This window comes from Bombina bombina, chromosome 2 (genome assembly GCF_027579735.1).
Source record: "Bombina bombina isolate aBomBom1 chromosome 2, aBomBom1.pri, whole genome shotgun sequence".
NCBI lineage: Eukaryota > Metazoa > Chordata > Amphibia > Anura > Bombinatoridae > Bombina > Bombina bombina.
In genome coordinates, this window is record NC_069500.1 from 125,901,198 (window position 1) to 125,920,350 (window position 19,153).

At 38.3% G+C, this 19,153-nt stretch overlaps 1 protein-coding gene across 1 annotated transcript in view; it reads left to right on the top strand.

The window, feature by feature from the left end:
• Nucleotides 1–19,153, top strand: part of NNT (nicotinamide nucleotide transhydrogenase) — a 441,005-nt gene that overhangs the window by 79,572 nt on the left and 342,280 nt on the right. Inside the window, exons 3-4 of the mRNA XM_053701258.1 lie at nucleotides 3,439–3,668; nucleotides 8,078–8,295. Coding sequence (XP_053557233.1) covers nucleotides 3,439–3,668; nucleotides 8,078–8,295 — 448 coding nt within the window. The remainder of the gene's footprint in view (nucleotides 1–3,438; nucleotides 3,669–8,077; nucleotides 8,296–19,153) is intronic.

Genomic DNA, 19,153 nt, shown 5'->3' on the forward strand with positions numbered 1-19,153 from the left:
GGACCGGACACACCTATGTTGGAGAAAACAGAAATTATGTTTACCTGATAAATTACTTTCTCCAACGGTGTGTCCGGTCCACGGCCCGCCCTGGTTTTTTAATCAGGTCTGATGATTTAATTTCTCTAACTACAGTCACCACGGTATCATATGATTTCTCCTATGCAAATATTCCTCCTTTACGTCGGTCGAATGACTGGGGAAGGCGGAGCCTAGGAGGGATCATGTGACCAGCTTTGCTGGGCTCTTTGCCATTTCCTGTTGGGGAAGAGAATATCCCACAAGTAAGGATGACGCCGTGGACCGGACACACCGTTGGAGAAAGTAATTTATCAGGTAAACATAAATTCTGTTATCCTTAAATCCCAATGTTCGATCTTCTCTGACTTGGTGGTTGGATCACCATTGTTTAATTCAAGGGGCCTCTTTTGTTCATCCAACCTGGACTGTGATCTCAACAGATGCGAGTCTTTCAGGTTGGGGAGCTGTATGGGGATCTGACAGCGCAGGGGGTTTGGGAATCTGAGGAGGCGAGATTACCAATCAACATTTTGGAACTCCGTGCGATTTTCAGAGCTCTTCCGTTCTGGCCTCTTCTGAAGAGAGAATCGTTTATTTGTTTTCTGACAGTTACATCCGGGCAAAAGGTCTCTTCACCCAGAGGTATTTCTTCAGATTGTTCAAATCTGGGGACTTCCAGAAATAGGTATATGTGAAAATGTCCCTTGAGGCGCCTATCAAAGATGGCAGAGGGTAAAAGATAGATGTGGCAGGACTGAATGTGTGAGTACTGGATGAAAACTCAGGTGTCAGATGTACAGGGGAAGGATTAATATTCCCGGTTCTGGGTGCAATAATATCCGATATATAATACAATGTTATGAAATATATTTAATAAGGACGATTAAAAATACTTCCAGAAATAGATCTGATGGCTTCTCATCTAAACAAGAAACTTCCCAGGTATCTGTCCAGATCCAGGGATCCTCAGGCGGAAGCGGTGGACGCGTTGTCAATACCTTGGAATTAACAACCAGCTTATATCTTTCCGCCTCTAGTTCTTCTTCCAAAAGTGATTTCCAAAATCCTAATGGAGCGTTCGTTTGTACTGCTGGTGGCTCCAGCATGGCCACACAGATTTTGGTATGCGGATCTCGTTCGAATGGCCAGTTGCCAACCTTGGACACTTCCGTTAAGGCCAGACCTTCTATCTCAAGGCCCATTTTTCCATCAGGATCTCAAATCATTAAATTTGAAGGTATGGAAATTGAACGCTTGATTCTTAGTCATAGAGGTTTCTCTGATTCAGTGATTAATACTATGTTAAAGGCTGTGTCTAGAAAGATTTATTACCGAGTTTGGAAGTCTTACATTTCTTGGTGGTGTACTCATAAATTCTCTTGGCATTCTTTTAGAATTCCTAGAGTTTTACAGTTTCTTCAGGATGGTTTGGAAAAGGTTTGTCTGCAAGTTCCTTGAAAGGACAAATCTCTGCTCTTTCTGTTCTTTTTCACAGAAAGATTGCTAATTATCCTGATATTCATTGTTTTGTACAGGCTTTGGTTCGTATTAAGCCTGTCATTAAGTCAATCTCTCCTCCTTGGAGTCATAATTTCTGAGGGCATTACAGACTCCTCCGTTTGAACCTATGCATTCTCTGGATATTAAATTACTTTCTTGGAAAGTTTTGTTCCTTTTGGCCATCTCTTCTGCTAGAAGAGTTTGAGTTATCTGCTCTTTCTTGTGAATCTCCTTTTCTGATTTTTCATCAGGATAAGGCGGTGTTGCGGACTTCATTTCAATTTTTACCTAAAGTTGTGAATTCTAACATTAGTAGAGAAATTGTTGTCCCTTCATTGTGTCCTAATCCTAAGAATTCTCTGGAGAGATCTTTACATTCTTTGGATGTAGTAAGAGCTTTGAAATATGTTGAAGCTACTAAATATTTCAGAAAGACTTCTAGTCTCTTTGTTATCTTTTCTGGTTCTAGGAAAGGTCAGAAGGCTTCTGCCATTTATTTGGCGTCTTGGTTAAAGTCTTTGATTCATCATGCTTATGTGGAGTCGGGTAAATCCCCGCCTCAAAGGATTACGGCTCATTCTACTAGGTCAGTTTCTACTTCCTGGGCTTTTAGGAATGAAGCTTATTTTGATCAGATTTGCAAAGCAGCAACTTGGTCTTCTTTGCATACTTTTACTCAATTCTACCATTTTGATGTTTTGTCTTCTTCTGAAGCTGTTTTTGGTAGAAAAGTACTTTAGGCAGCTGTTTCAGTTTGATTCTTTCTGCTTATAATTTCAGTTTTTTTCATTATAAGATTAAAACTTTTTGATTTGGGTTGTGGATTATTTTTTCAGCGGAATTGGCTGTCTTTATTTTATCCCTCCCTCTCTAGTGACTCTTGCGTGGAAGTTCCACATCTTGGGTATCTGCTATCCCATACGTCACTAGCTCATGGACTCTTGCCAGTTACATGAAATAAAACATAATTTATGTAAGAACTTACCTGATAAATTCATTTCTTTCATATTGGCAAGAGTCCATGAGGCCCACCCTTTTTGTGGTGGTTATGATTTTTTTTGTATAAAGCACAATTATTCCAATTCCTTGTTTGATGCTTTCGCTCCTTTCTTATCACCCCACTTCTTGGCTATTCGTTAAACTGAATTGTGGGTGTGGTGAGGGGTGTATATATAGGCATTTTGAGGTTTGGTAAACTTTGCCCCTCCTGGTAGGAATGTATATCCCATACGTCCACTAGCTCATGGACTCTTGCCAATATGAAAGAAATTAATTTATCAGGTAAGTTCTTACATAAATTATGTTTTTTGTTGAACTGCCATATAGTGCTTATGACACAACCGCGCTCCTGTACCTACCTAGGTATGCTTTTAATCAAAGGATAGAGAGAGAACAAATTAAATGTGAAAATTAGAAGTAAATTGTGATTGTATATATATTTTTTTTTTTTTTAAATGTACGCACAGTGTGGGTGATTTTAGGAAGCAGCGATCTTATGACTGATGCTTTTAACATGAGGTTGCAGACTCGCATGGGAGAACCTGCTCTGAAAAGCTCCAAAGCTGCATGTACAGTTTCATAAATGGAGCCCACTTTGTGAATAGCTTAGAGAAGATCTACAAATCGGTAAATAATAGAAAAAGTAATTGCCCCACACTTCTGTGCTTCTGCATAGCATTACTTAACATTCATTCAGGAACTGTATTAAATAGAACAGGCATTCTCCTGTGCTGAGTTCATCATGCTTATCATATTGTTCCATTACTTTCTGTTGGGCAAATCAAGCTAGTATATCTATATTGCTATGCACATTTCTCATTTTATTACATATTAAAAAGAGACTTTGATACGATTTGTGATTCATTTTAAGAGCAGAAATTGTTGAGGGATTTTTTTCTTTTTTTTTCTTTCTTTCAGGTATTCCATACAAACAGTTAACAGTGGGAGTCCCTAAGGAGATTTACCAGGATGAGAAGCGTGTGGCCCTGTCCCCAGCTGGAGTGCAGGCTCTGGTTAAACAAGGTTTCAATGTTATTGTGGAAGCAGGAGCCGGTGATGCGTCCAAATTCTCAGATGACCAATACAAAGAGGCGGGAGCCAAGATTCAGGGGGCCAAGGAAGTGTTGGCTTCAGACCTTGTTGTTAAAGTAATTCTTCTTTTATTTTTGTTACTTAAATGATATCGTTGTACCTTTTTGACTGGTTGGTGCCCATGTTTTGTGTGCATAACATGACATCCATGTCTGTGAGTCAAGAAGAAAAAAATAGGCATGGATGAAATTTCAGGGTTCATTTTCTAAACAAATCCTGAATATGACAGCATTCTTATTGCTTCAGTACTGGAAATATTGTTTGAAAGAGCAACACACAAAGATCATTCTGTGCAAACTGAGATGAATGCAGCAGCCTTTGGCTATATTTGGCATTCATTTAGTAAATAAATGCTGAACCCTTATCAGCAGTTTAGTTGCTTTAACTGAAATTTCCGGGTCTGTTGTCCCTGAAAAATTGTTCTTCAGTAGCAAAATATTTGCGTCAATGCTTCCTCCAGTTGTCACATGAAAATCTCCTGGCTAAATCTGTTTTTGTGGCCTAAGTGCCACATGTGGTTCCTTTTGCCCGAGAGCTTTAATGACTTCTGGTGGGTGGTGGTCAATCAACTTGTGCAGTTTATTATGTAGTAGACTGCGCCTGGTTAAGCATACAAGCTTCACTGTAAAAGATCCCCTAACAAGATCTTGGATAAAGAGTACAATAGAAGCACAAAAAATAGGAGCGACAAAAATGCTAAAGTATGCAATCGGGGAATTAAAGATTAGTCTCAGTGGACTAGAATAATGGACATATAGTGGAACATAAAAAAGATGCTGTTATACATATTAAAACATATTTATTAATTGACATTTTAAGTTAAAACTTCTCTAACTTAAATCATACACAAATAACTCTTATGGAAACTATTCGGAAGCCAAAAACCAGACACAGATGGAATTGGCTACTCCTTAATTAAGTATGCAGGACTGAAAGTATTGTCCTCAAAAATAAGAAAAAAAATAAGTAAGGGTTCGTCTCCTCCAAAGGTTCTCTAAAATATCTTTTATCACCTAGGTGTGAAAAAATAACGTGGACACGTGATGAAAGTAGTATAGATATGATATCCAATGAGAAAAAATAATAAAAATAAGTTAGGAGTACCTGGCTTATTTTTTTTTTACTTAATTGCTAGTGAATGTGGTTAGAAAAATTAAAGGAAAGTTCCCTTAATCCGTTATCCTGGAAATGTCACAGCGATCCTGGGTGATGTCTGATGAGTGTGTAGAAAAATAAAATGATAGTGGCGATGATCAGTAGAAATGTACCTAAAAAGCAAATGGAGAAAACATATGCAAAAAAAATCGTCTAAAAGGTGGAGTATATTGAAAAATCACTCACCAAATATGTTACACGATCCTTGGGGGAGAAATACAAGCCTCACAAATCCTGGTAAAGGTTAAGTCAACACGTTTCGGCCCTTGAGAGGGCTTTTTTCAAGACAAAAGGAGGCTAAGAATTGTTGGGAATACAAATGGTCTTTTGACCAGTGGGATTTGTTGCTCATTATCCCGGCTTGTATTTCTCCCCTAAGGTTCATCTAACATATTTGATGAGTGATTTTTCAATATACTCCACCTTTTAGACGATTTTTTGCACATATTTTTTCTATTTGCTTTTTAGGTACCTTTCCACTGATCATCGCCACTATCATTTTATTTTTATTTTATTTTTTTTACACACTCAACATACATCACCCAGGATCGCGGTGACATTTCCAGGATAACGGATTAAGGGAACTTTCCTTTAATTTTTCTAACCACATTCACTAGCAATTAAGTAAAAAAAAAATAAGCCAGGTACTCCTAACTTATTTTTATTATTTTTTCTCATTGGATATCATTTCTATACTTCTTTCATCACGTGTCCACGTTATTTTTTCACACCTAGGTGATAAAAGATATTTTAGAGAACCTTTGGAGGAGACGAACCCTTACTTATTTTTTTTCTTATTTTTGAGGACAATACTTTGTCTCCTCCAAAGGTTCTCTAAAATATCTTTTATCACCTAGGTGTGAAAAAATAACGTGGACACGTGATGAAAGAAGTATAGAAATGATATCCAATGAGAAAAAATAATAAAAATAAGTTAGGAGTACCTGGCTTATTTTTTTTTTTTTTTTACTTAATTGCTAGTGAATGTGGTTAGAAAAATTAAAGGAAAGTTCCCTTAATCCGTTATCCTGGAAATGTCACAGCGATCCTGGGTGATGTATGTTGAGTGTGTAAAAAAAATAAAATAAAAATAAAATGATAGTGGCGATGATCAGTGGAAAGGTACCTAAAAAGCAAATAGAAAAAATATGTGCAAAAAATCGTCTAAAAGGTGGAGTATATTGAAAAATCACTCATCAAATATGTTAGATGAACCTTAGGGGAGAAATACAAGCCGGGATAATGAGCAACAAATCCCACTGGTCAAAAGACCATTTGTATTCCCAACAATTCTTAGCCTCCTTTTGTCTTGAAAAAAGCCCTCTCAAGGGCCGAAACGTGTTGACTTAACCTTTACCAGGATTTGTGAGGCTTGTATTTCTCCCCCAAGGATCGTGTAACATATTTGGTGAGTGATTTTTCAATATACTCCACCTTTTAGACGATTTTTTTGCATATGTTTTCTCCATTTGCTTTTTAGGTACATTTCTACTGATCATCGCCACTATCATTTTATTTTTCTACACACTCATCAGACATCATCCAGGATCGCTGTGACATTTCCAGGATAACAGATAAGTGGAACTTTCCTTTCATTTTTCTAACCACATTCACTAGCAATTAGGAGTACCTGACTTATTTTTTATTACCTAACTTATTTTTGATTTTTATTTTTTTTTCTCATTGGATATCATTTTTATACTTCTTTTATCGTGTGTACACGTTATTTTTTTCACACCTAGTTGGTAAGACATTTTACGGAACCTTTGACTAGACGACTCCTTACTATTTTCTTATTAAAATTTTTGAGGACAATACTTTCAGTCCTGCACTTTCTTGCACACTATTAATTAAGAGTAGCCAATTCCAGCTGTGTCTGGTTTTTGGCTTCCTAATTGTTTCCATAAGAGATATTTGTGTATGTTTTTAAAGTGAAGGTCAATTTCAATGAATAGGTGACCGGTTTTTAATAAACCTATTAAAAACAAGGGCTCTTTATTTAATCAAAATAGACATTTTACTTGTTTTCTTCAAATACCTTTTATTCCTGACTGCCGCTGCAGTGCTTCCTCCGCTTTTCGCAGGTCCAAAATGATGAATCCGGCTTCCTCCAATCACAACGTTGCCTCAGGCCATGATTCCGCCGGGGGGTGTGTGAACCATGATTGGAGGAAGCTGGACTCTTCATTTCTGACATATGAAGAGGCTTCTGACGGCTGGGGGAATCGCTGGAGCGGTGGTGATGATTAAAAGGTAAGTATTTGATGAAAACAAGTGAAATGTCAATTTTGATGAATTAAAGTGCCTTTGTTTTTAATAGTTTTTTTAAAAAACGGTCACCTATTCATCGAAATTGACCTTCACTTTGTTATGAGATGTTTTAACTTAAATGTTAATTAATAAATATGTTGTAATATGTTTTAACAGCATCTCTTATGTTTATTATTCTAGTCCACTGAGACCATTTTTTAATTTTCTGATTGCATACTTTAGCCTTTCTGGAGCTCCTATTTTTTTGTGCTTGTGGCCAATCAACTTGGTCACATCTAAAATGAGCCTTCTGGAGCATACACGGAAGGTACCCCTGCAACCTTACCTAACTAAACCTTGCTGTGTGTCACTGTCAAATGAGCATTTTTAGGAAATGTATTAAAAGTATGTTTAATAGAGATATGTTTAACCCTTGCAAATGGATTAAATACATAGTTAACGTCTACTCCAGAGAAGCAATGCACTACCAGAGACAAATGTGTACAGCCACCAATTGCTATTTAGCTCCCAGTAGCGCATTGATGTTGCAGAGGACATGAATATATGCTTTTCAACAAAGGATACCAAGAGAAAGTAAAGGTAATCATTTAAGTGTAATAAAAGTACATGCCGTATATGAATCTTGAAAGTTTTTTTTAACTTTCATGTTCCCTTTTTAAAAACGTCTAAAATATTGATCTGCGGCCCCCATGTGTTATGAAGTTTCATGTCTGTTGTGTTTATCAGGAAGTGCATCCCTTCCTAAAAAAACAAATACAAACCAAAAAAAAAAAAAAAAATCAATTTATAAAATGCCCTTTTTTTAGAAGCAACATCATAATTTTTTTAGTGTGTATTGTCGTCGATTTGGGTTTACTTTCTGCTAATAGGTACAGTTTTACATTTAAATCTTTAATTTTTGTGTGTGGATGTTTTAATAAACCTAAACATAATTGTAAATTTAATTAATAAACCATGCTACAATATAATCTGTAACAGTAAGAAGCACAAAATAGCCACAATTTCATATTCATCTTTTCTATTCCCTCTCCATTTTTAGGTACGGGCACCAATGTTAAACCCTTTGCTTGGGGCACATGAAGTGGACCTCTTCAAACCATCCTCAACTCTTGTCAGCTTTGTTTACCCTGCACAAAACCCTGACCTGCTAAACAAACTTTCTGAGAAACAAGCTACAGTGTTGGCAATGGACCAGGTGCCACGTGTCACCATTGCTCAGGGATATGATGCTCTCAGCTCCATGGCAAACATTGCTGGGTAAGAGCAATTTCTTTGTATTGATAATCCTATAAATATATAAAGGTCTGTACTTGATTAATCCTAGGTGAGCTAAGCATATGCCAGACAGAATCTTTTGGGCAATTACTAATAGTTTTATATATATTTGGGCAATTAATATATATATATATATATATATATATATATATATATATATATATATATATATATATATATATATATATATATATATATATATATCTATCTTTTTCTTTTGCAAGATGTACTGAGTCCATGGATTTATCCTAATTTGTGGGATATTGTCCTTCCTGACAGGAAGTAGCAAAGAGAGCACCACAGCAGAGCTGTCTATATAGCTCCCCCCTTAACTCCATCCCCCAGTCATGCTCTTTGCTGGCTCTTAGCAGGAAGGGTAAAGAGAAGAGGTGTTAAACTGCTAGTTTTTTATTTTATCTTCAATCAAGAGTTTATTTTTAAATGGTACCGGTGTTGTACTATTTACTCTCAGGCAGGACATAGAGGAAGATTTCTGCCTGGAGAATGATGATCTTAGCATTTGTAACTAAGGTCCACTGCTGTTCCCACAGAAGCTGAGAAGTACAGGAAAACTTCAGTGTGAGGAACGGTTTCTTGCTATACAGCAATGAGGTATGTTCAGTCATATTTTCTGTAGAGACTGTTAACTCAGAAAGTCTGACAGTGTCCCCATTAGGGGAAGGGTAAGCAGTAATTTTAGTTTGTAAGAGGTTTTACTAGCTTGCATAAAGGGCTTATTTTGTTTATCTTTTTGGGCACTCAGTTTGTATGAGAGATTGGAAGACAAACGTTTGGGTGTTCTGGGAGTAACGTTTTTTTATTGATGGGACATTTGCATTATTTGGGGTTGTTATAACCCACATGGCTTTCAGACAGGGTTTGTTGGATTTGTGTAGGCCCCAGCCACATCGAGTGTGGTGGGCTGGGCCTATTTTCGCGCCTCTGTTGCGCATTTAGTTATACTGGCAAGCAGTAAGCAACTTCTCCTGAGGTCCTGATATTCATCTTGAGGGCCTAATCGAAGCTTTAACATCATTTTATCGTTCCCTAAGGGCAGGTAGGGCCACAGCAGAGCTGTGGCAAGGTGCTTATAGGGGTTTAAACCGGTTTTAGACATTTTTCAATCCGGTTTTGTCAATTGGGGGTGTATTGCTTATTTACTTGTGGTGCAATCCTCCTAAAGCTTAGTAGGTACACTGTTAAAATTTCAGAAAAATTTAAGCTATTTTAACCTGTTTTGCAGTTTGTGTATGCCTTTTTTTTTTTCTCTTAAAGGCACAGTACTGTTTTGGCAAATTGTGTTTTTTTTCATTAAATAAAGTTTTTTCCAACCTTGCTGGGCTCGTTACTAACCTGTTAAAGATGTCTGACATTGAGGAAACTCATTGCTCACGTTGTTTAGAAGCCATTGTGGAACCCCCTCTTAGAATGTGACCCACTTGCACTGATATGTCTATAAATTGCCAACAGCATATTTTGACTTATAAGAGTTTGGCATTGGATGATTCTCAGACAGAAGGAAAGCATTTGCCATCTAGTTCTCCCCAAGTGTCACAACCAGTAACGCCCGCACAAGCGACGCCAATTACTTCTAGTGCGTCTAATTCTTTCACCTTGCAAGATATGGCCTCAGTTATGAATACTACCCTCACAGAGGTTTTATCTAAACTGCCAGGGTTGCAAGGGAAGCGCAGTAGCTCTGGATTAAGAACACATGCTGAGGCTTCTGACGCTTTAGTAGCCGTATCCGATATTCCCTCACAATGTTCTGAGGTAGGGATGAGGGATTTGCTATCTGAGGGAGAGATTTCTGATTCAGGAAAGATATTCCCTCAGACAGATTCAGATATGACGGCATTTAAATTTAAGCTAGAACACCTCCGTTTATTGCTCAGGGAGGTTTTAGCAACTCTGGATGATTGTGACCCTATTGTAGTTCCAGAGAAATTGTGTAAAATGGACAAATATTTAGAGGTTCCTGTTTACACTGAAGTTTTTCCAGTCCCTAAGAGGATTTCGGACATTGTTACTAAGGAGTGGGATAGACCAGGTATTCCGTTTGCTCCCCCTCCTGTTTTTAAGAAAATGTTTCCCATATCTGACACCATGAGGGACTCATGGCAGGCGGTCCCTAAGGTGGAGGGAGCTATTTCTACTCTGGCTAAGCGCACAACTATACCTATTGAAGACAGTTGTGCTTTCATTGACCCTACAAAATTAGAGGGTCTCCTAAAGAAAATTTTTGTTCATCAAGGTTTTCTTCTTCAGCCTATAGCGTGCATGGTTCCCGTAACCACTGCAGCTGCCTTCTGGTTTGAGGCTCTAGAAGAGGCTCTTCAGGTGGAGACCCCACTAGATGATATTCTAGATGCCGCTTTTCATCTCGCTAAGTTAGCGGCAAAGAATTCAGGTTTTTCTATTTTAGCGCATAGAGCGTTATGGCTTAAGTCCTGGTCGGCCGATGTGTCATCTAAATCTAAGCTTTTGACCATTCCTTTCAAAGGTAAGACCCTATTCGGGCCTGCCCTGAAAGAGATCATTTTGTACATCACTGGGGGGAAGGGTCATGCCCTCCCTCAAGATAAGTCGAATAAGACCAGGACAAAATTAATTTTCGTTCCTTTCAAAACTTCAAGGGTGGTCCCGCTTCAGCTTCCCCTGCTGCAAAGCAAGAGGCGAACTTTGCTCAATCCAAACCAACCTGGAGACCTAACCAGGCTTGGAACAAGGGTAAACAGGCCAAAAAACCTGCTGCTGTCACTAAGACAGCATGAAGGGGTAGCCCCCGATCCGGGACCGGTTCTAGTAGGGGGCAGACTCTCTCTCTTTGCTCAGGCCTGGGCAAGAGACGTTCAGGACTCCTGGGCCGTAGAAATTGTAACCCAGGGGTACCTTCTAGATTTCAAAGATTCTCCTCCAAGGGGGAGATTCCATCTTTCTCAATTGTCTGTAAACCAGACAAAAAGAGAGGCATTCTTACGCTGTGTAGAAGACCTTTTTACCATGGGAGTGATCTGCCCAGTTCCGAAAACAGAACAGGGGCAAGGTTTCTACTCCAATCTGTTTGTGGTTCCCAAAATAGAGGGAACCTTCAGACCAATTCTGGATCTCAAGGTCCTAAACCAATTCCTAAGAGTTCCATCCTTCAAGATGGAGACCATTCGGACTATTCTACCATTGATCCAGGAGGGTCAATATATGACAACTGTGGATTTAAAGGATGCGTATCTACAGATTCCTATCCACAAATATCATCACCAGTTCCTCAGGTTTGCGTTTCTGGACAGGCATTACCAGTTTGTGGCTCTTCCCTTCGGGTTGGCCACGGCGCCAAGAATCTTCACAAAAGTGCTAGGGTCCCGCGGGGCATTGCAGTGGCGCCTTATCTAGACGACATCTTAATTCAAGCGTCGACTTTCCAACTTGCCAAGTCTCACACAGACTTAGTTTTGGCATTTCTAAGATCTCATGGGTGGAAGGTGAACGTGAAAGAGTTCTTTATTCCTCTCACAAGAGTTCCATTCCTGGGAACTCAGAAATATTTTCATGTCCACCGAATCTATCAGACGGAGGTCTGGAAATCAAAGATTTTAACCACCTGCTGAGCTCTTCATTCCATTCCTCGGCCGTCAGTGGCTCAGTGTATTTAGGTAATCGGACTTATGGTAGCGGCAATGGATATAGTTCCGTTTGCTCACTTGCATCTCAGACCACTGCAACTATGCATGCTCAAACTTGCCAAAATTCTTGGCGCGAGAGTTTTTTGGCAAAATGTACGTCCGATGACGCAAAATCGTCATTTCCGGCGTCTTAGTTGACGCCGAGTTCCTTGCACAAGGTTGCGTCTAAAATGATGTGAGTGTGTCATTTCCGGATGTTGGCGCCAAAAAATGTTCAGTTTGCGTTTTGCGTCATACTTGGCGCCAAATAAGTTCATTATTTAAAACCCCATTCCTATATGCGCCTTGCCTTTTTCTATATCAGAGGACTATGCTGTTTGCATTTTTTTCCCATTCCTGAAACTGCCATATAAGGAAATTGATAATTTTGCTTTATATGTTGTGATTTTTTGCAAGATGTCTCAATCTGATCCTGTCTCAAACCACTGTTGGAACCCTGCTGCCTGATATCAGTTCTACCAAAGCTAAGTAGATTTGTTGTAAATGTTTCGAGATTATATCTCCAGCTGTGGTATGTAATAGTTGTCATGATAAGCTTTTACATGCCAAGAATGTGTCCATCAGTAATAGTACAATGCCTGTTGTTCCTTCAACATCTAATGTACATGATATACCTGTGAATATAAAAGATTTTATTGCTGATGCGATTTTGAAGGCTTTATCTGCCATCCCACCTTCTAATAAACTTAAAAGGTCTTTTAAACTTCTCATGAAGTTGATGAAATTTCAAATGACAGACAACATACTGAATTATCCTCCTCTGATGAGGATCTATCTGATTCAGAAGATCCTTCCTCAGATATTGACACTGACAAATCTACTTATTTATTTAAAATGGAGTATATTCGTTCCTTGTTAAGAGGTGTTGATTACATTGGATATTGAGGAAACTAGTCCTCTTGATATTAAAACTAGTAAACGTTTAAATTCTGTTTATAAATCTCCTGTGGTTACTCCAGAGGTTTTTCCCAGTTCCTGATGCTATTTCTGATATGATTTCTAAGGAATGGAATAGGCCTGGTACTACTTTTATTCCTTCTTCACCGTTTAAAATATTGTATCCTTTGCCAGCAGTTAGATTGGAATTTTGGGAAAAGATCCCCAAAGTTGATGGGGCTATTTCTACTCTTGCTAAATGTACTACTATTCCTATGGAAGATAGTACTTGTTTTAAAGATCCTTTAGATAGGAAACTTGAATCATATCTAAGGAAAGCTTATTTATATTCTGGCCATCTTCTTAGGCTTGCCATTTATATGGCTGATGTTGCAGTTGCTTCAACTTTTTGGTTGGAAAGTTTAGTGCAACAGGAAATGGATCCTGATTTGTCTAGCATTGTTCGCTTGCTTCAACATGCTAATCATTTTATCTGTGATGCCATTTTTGATATCATCAAAATTGATGTTAAATCTGTCTTTAGCTATTTTAGCTAGAAGAGCTTTGTGGCTCAAATATTGGAATGATGACATGGTATCTAAGTCTAGATTACTATCTCTTTCTTTCCAAGGTAATAAGTTATTTGGTTCTCAGTTGGATTCGATTATTTCAACTGTTACTGGAGGAAGGGAGTTTTTTTTGCCTCAGGATAAAAGACCTAAGGGTAAATCTAAAGCTTCTAACCGTTTGCGTTCCTTTTGACAAAATAAGGAACATAAACCTAATCCTTCCCCCAAAGAATCTGGTTCCAATTGGAAAACTCCTTCAAGTTGGAGTAAATCCAAGCCGTTTAAGAAACCAAAGCCAGTTCCCAAGTCTGCATAAAGGTGCGGCTCTCATTCCAGCTCAGCTGGTAGGGGGCAGATTAAGATTCTTCCAAAACATTTGGACAGATTCTGTCCAAAATCAATGGATTCAGAGTATTGTCTCTCAAGGGTACCGAATAGGATTCAAAGTAAGAATCTCCTGTGAGAAGTTGGTTTTTTTTTTTTTTTTTTTTTTTTTTTTTCCTCTCTCTATCTCACGCACCCCAGCAAATCAGTAAAGACTCAGGCTTTTCTGAAGTGTGTTTCACACCTGGGGCTTTCAGGGGTAATCATACCCTTTCCGTTTCAGGAACAGGGCCTGGGGTTTTATTCAAATCTATTCATTGTCCCAAAGAAAAATTTCTTTCAGGCCAGTTCTGGATCTGAAAATTTTAAATCGTTATGTTTGAGTGCCTACTTTCAAAATGGTGACTATAAGGACTATTCTGCTTTTTGTTCAGCAAGGGCATTATATGTGTTCAATAGACTTACAGGATGCATATCTTCATATTCCGATTCATCCAGACTACTATCTGTTTCTGAGATTCTCTTTTCTAGACAAGCATTACCAATTTGTCGCTCTTCCATTTGGCCTAGCTACAGCTCCAAGGATCTTTTCAAAAGTTCTCGGTGCCCTACTCTCTGTAATCAGAGAACGGGGTATTGCGGTATTTCCTTATTTTGATGATATCTTGGTACTAGCTCAGTCTTTACATTCTGCAGAATCTCACACAAATCACTAGTGGGGTTTCTTCAAAGACGTGGTTGGAGGATCAATTTACCAAAACTTTCTTTGATTCCTCAGACAGGGGTCACCTTTTTAGGTTTCCAAATAGATTCAGTGTCCATGACTCTGTCTCTAACAGACAAGAGACTATTAAAATTGGTTTCAGCTTGTCGGAACCTTCAGTCTCAGTCATTCCCTTCAGTAGCTATGTGCATGGAAGTTTTAGGTCTCATGACTGCAGCATCGGACGCAATCCCCTTTGCTCGTTTTCATATGAGACCTCTCCAGCTTTGTATGCTGAACCAATGGTGCAGGGATTATACAAAGATATCACAATTAATATCCTTAAATCCCAATGTTCGACTCTCTCTGACTTGGTGGTTAGATCACCATTGTATAGTTCAAGGGGCCTCTTTTGTTAGTCAAACCTGGACTGTGATCACAACAGATGCAAGTCTTTCAGGTTGGGGAGCTGTATGGGGATCGGGGTTTGGAAATCTCAAGAGGCGAGGTTACCAATCAATATTTTAGAACTCTGTGCTATTTTCAGGGCTCTTCTGGTTTGGCCTCTGTTGAAGAGAGAACCGTTCATTTGTTTTCAGACAGACAATATCACAACGGTGGCATATGTCAATGGACTTGCAGTCCCCAAGCTATGAAAGAAGTATATCGGATACTTGCTTGGGCGGAATCCAGCTCCTGGCTAATTTCTGCGGTTCATATCCCAGGTATAGACAATTTGGTAGTGGATTATCTCAGCTGTCAGACTTTACATCTGGGGGAGTGGTTCCTCCATCCAGATGTGTTTTCTCAGATTGTTCAGATGTGGGGTCTTCCAGAAATAGATCTGATGGCTTCCCATCTAAACAAGAAACTACCCAGGTATCTGTCCAGGTCCAGGGATCCTCGGACAGAAGCGGTGCATGCGTTAGCAGTTCCTTGGTGTTACCAACCTGCTTATATCTTCCCGCCTCTGATTCTTCTTCCAAGAGGGATTTCCAAGATCATCATGGAACAATCGTTTGTGTTGCTGGTAGCTCCAGCATGGCCTCACAGGTTTTGGTATGCAGATCTTGTTCGAATGTCCAGTTGCCAACCTTGGCCACTTCCATTAAGGCCAGACCTGTCTCAAGGTCCATTTTCCATCAGCATCTCAAATCATTAAATTTGAAGGTATGGAAATTGAACGCGTAGTGCTTAGTCATAGAGGTTTCTCTGACTCAGTGATTAATACTATGTTACAGGCTCGTAAATCTGTTTCTAGGAAGATTTATTTTCAAGTTTGGAAGACTTATAATTCATGGTGTTCTTCTCATAAATTCCCCTGGCATTCTTTTAGAATTCCTAGAATTTTACAGTTTCTTCAGGATGGTTTGGATAAGGGTTTGTCTGCAAGTTCCTTGAGGGGACAAATCCTCTGCTTTTTCTGTTTTATTTCACAGAAAGATTGCTAAGCTTCCTGATATTCACTGTTTCTTTCATGTAATTAGCAAGAGTCCATGAGCTAGTGACGTATGGGATATACATTCCTACCAGGAGGGGCAAAGTTTCCCAAACCTTAAAATGCCTATAAATACACCCCTCACCACACCCACAATTCAGTTTTACAAACTTTGCCTCCCGTGGAGGTGGTGAAGTAAGTTTGTGCTAGATTCTACGTTGATATGCGCTTCACAGCAGGCTGGAGCCCGGTTTTCCTCTCAGAGTGCAGTGAATGTCAGAGGGATGTGAAGAGAGTATTGCCTATTTGATTTCAATGGTCTCCTTCTACGGGATCTATTTCATAGGTTCTCTGTTATCGGTCATAGAGATTCATCTCTTACCTCCCTTTTCAGATCGACTATATACTCTTATATACCATTACCTCTACTGATTCTCGTTTCAGTACTGGTTTGGCTATCTGCTATATGTAGATGAGTGTCCTGGGGTAAGTAAGTCTTATTTTTTTGACACTCTAAGCTATGGTTGGGCACTTTATACGTAAAGTTCTAAATATATGTCTTTATAAACTTATATTTGCCATGATTCAGGATAATCAGTATTCCTTCTTTCAGACTGTCAGTTTCATTATTTGGGAAAATGCATATGAATAAAATATTTTTTCTTACCTTACAGAAATTTCTTATTGACTTTTTTTCCTTGCGGGCTGTTAGGCTCGCGGGGGCAGAAAATGCTTCAATTTATTGAGTCATTCTTGGCTCAAACTTTTTTGGCGCAAAATTTTGTCATTTCTGGCGCCATAGTTGACGCCGTTAGTTTACACGTGGTTGCGTCATTTTTGACGCATGTGTGTTAGACTTTTTTTGCGCCAAAAAGTCTGGGCGTCATACTTGGCGCCAAAAAATGTGGGCGCCATACTTGGCGCCACTTTTTTTCACATTATTTAAGTCTCACTTTTTTGTTGCTTCTGGTTGCTAGAGGCTTGTTTGTTTTGCATTTTTCCCCATTCCTGAAACTGTCATTTAAGGAATTTGATAATTTTTTCTTTATATGTTGTTTTTTTCTATTACATATTGCAAGATTTTCCATAAATTATTCCTGGATCAGAACATACTGAGGGATTCCTGTTGACTAAGAAGTCCTACCAAAGCTAAGTTCATTTATTTTAAATGTTATGAATCTTTTTAGCTATGGTTTGTAATAAGTTATCATGATAAACTTTTACATGCAGAATCCATTAGTATTTATGCTTTATGTATTGCTTTTCTTTTTACATCTTATGTACAAGATATACTTAGAAAATGTATAAGAATATTTTTCTGATTCTAGGTTATGGCTTTGTCTGACTTTGCGCCTTCTATTAAAAATTTTTAGGTCTTTTTCAAACTTCTTTTTGATGAAGTTTCAAATGACCAACAACATACTGAATTATCCTTCTCTGATGCTGTTTTTTCTCTTTCAGAACTTTTCTTCATCAGATATTGACACTAACAAATCTACTTTTTTATTTTTTATTAGAGTACATTTGTTTTTTGTTGAAAAGGTGTTGATTATTTTGGATATTGAGGTAACTAGTTATTTTTCAAAACTAGCTAACATTTTATTTTTGCTTTATTTTATCTTCTGTGTCTTCAGAGGTTTTTTTCCATTCCTTCATACTAGGGAATGGAATAGGCTGACAATTTTCTTCAAAGGTTTTAAATTATATTCTTTGCCGGCAGTTAAATTCAATTTTGAGGGTTCTCCAATTTAATGGGGCTATCTCTACTCCTGCTAAATTATGCTATTGTTTCTATAGCAAAATAGTATTTATTTTCTTTTTAAATGGTTGTATCCTATTTAAGGAAAATTTTTTATTTTTAGGTACTTTTCTTGGACCTGTAATTTATTTGGATGATGTTGCTTTTGCTCCATTTTTTCTGTTTACTTTAAAGATCAAGTATCAGATTATTTATTATTTAGCATTAAGGGACAAAGTCTACTGCTCATTTGAGGTTCAGACTGGGTGCTGTTGCATTTGTCTTGTTGTCTTGCATTTTTGTTTATGCAAGTCCGGTGTGTTCTGGTCCCTTAACTGGATTAACATGCTAATAATTTTATTTGTTTCTTCATATTTATTGAATATTTTCACAAATTAAGTTTAATCTATGTCTTTAGCTGTTTTTAGCTAGAAGAAATTTTGTGATTTCTAGAAAATCCTTATTTCGTTTTTTCCAAGATTCCAAGAATTATTTGATTCATATTGGATTCAATTCTTAACTGTTACTCTGGGCTTCAAGATTAAGTTCTTAGACTAAAACTTTAAGCTTATTTTAGTTTGGTTGTTCTTACTAAAGAACAAAATTCTAAATTCTTACCCAAGTAACATGTTTTTATTTAGAAGTTTTTCTCCAACATAGGTGTGTCCGGTCCACGGCGTCATCCTTACTTGTGGGATATTCTCTTCCCCAACAGGAAATGGCAAAGAGCCCAGCAAAGCTGGTCACATGATCCCTCCTAGGCTCCGCCTACCCCAGTCATTCTCTTTGCCGTTGTACAGGCAATATCTCCACGGAGATGGCTTAGAGTTTTTTAGTGTTTAACTGTAGTTTTTATTATTCAATCAAGAGTTTGTTATTTTGAAATAGTGCTGGTATGTACTATTTACTCAGAAACAGAAAAGAGATGAAGATTTCTGTTTGTATGAGGAAAATGATTTTAGCAACCGTCACTAAAATCCATGGCTGTTCCACACAGGACTGTTGAGAGCAATTAACTTCAGTTGGGGGAACAGTGTGCAGTCTCTTGCTGCTTGAGGTATGACACATTCTAACAAGACGATGTAATGCTGGAAGCTGTCATTTTCCCTATGGGATCCGGTAAGCCATGTTTATTACGATCGTAAATAAGGGCTTCACAAGGGCTTATTAAAACTGTAGACTTTTTCTGGGCTAAATCGATTCATTATTAACACATATTTAGCCTTGAGGAATCATTTTATCTGGGTATTTTGATATAATAATATCGGCAGGCACTGTTTTAGACACCTTATTCTTTAGGGGCTTTCCCAAAGCATAAGCAGAGCCTCATTTTCGCGCCGGTGTGGCGCACTTGTTTTTGAGCATGCAGTCGCATGTGAGAGGAGCTCTGATACTTAGAAAAGACTTTCTGAAGGCGTCATTTGGTATCGTATTCCCCTTTGGGCTTGGTTGGGTCTCAGCAAAGCTGATACCAGGGACTGTAAAGGGGTTAAAGTTCAAAACGGCTCCGGT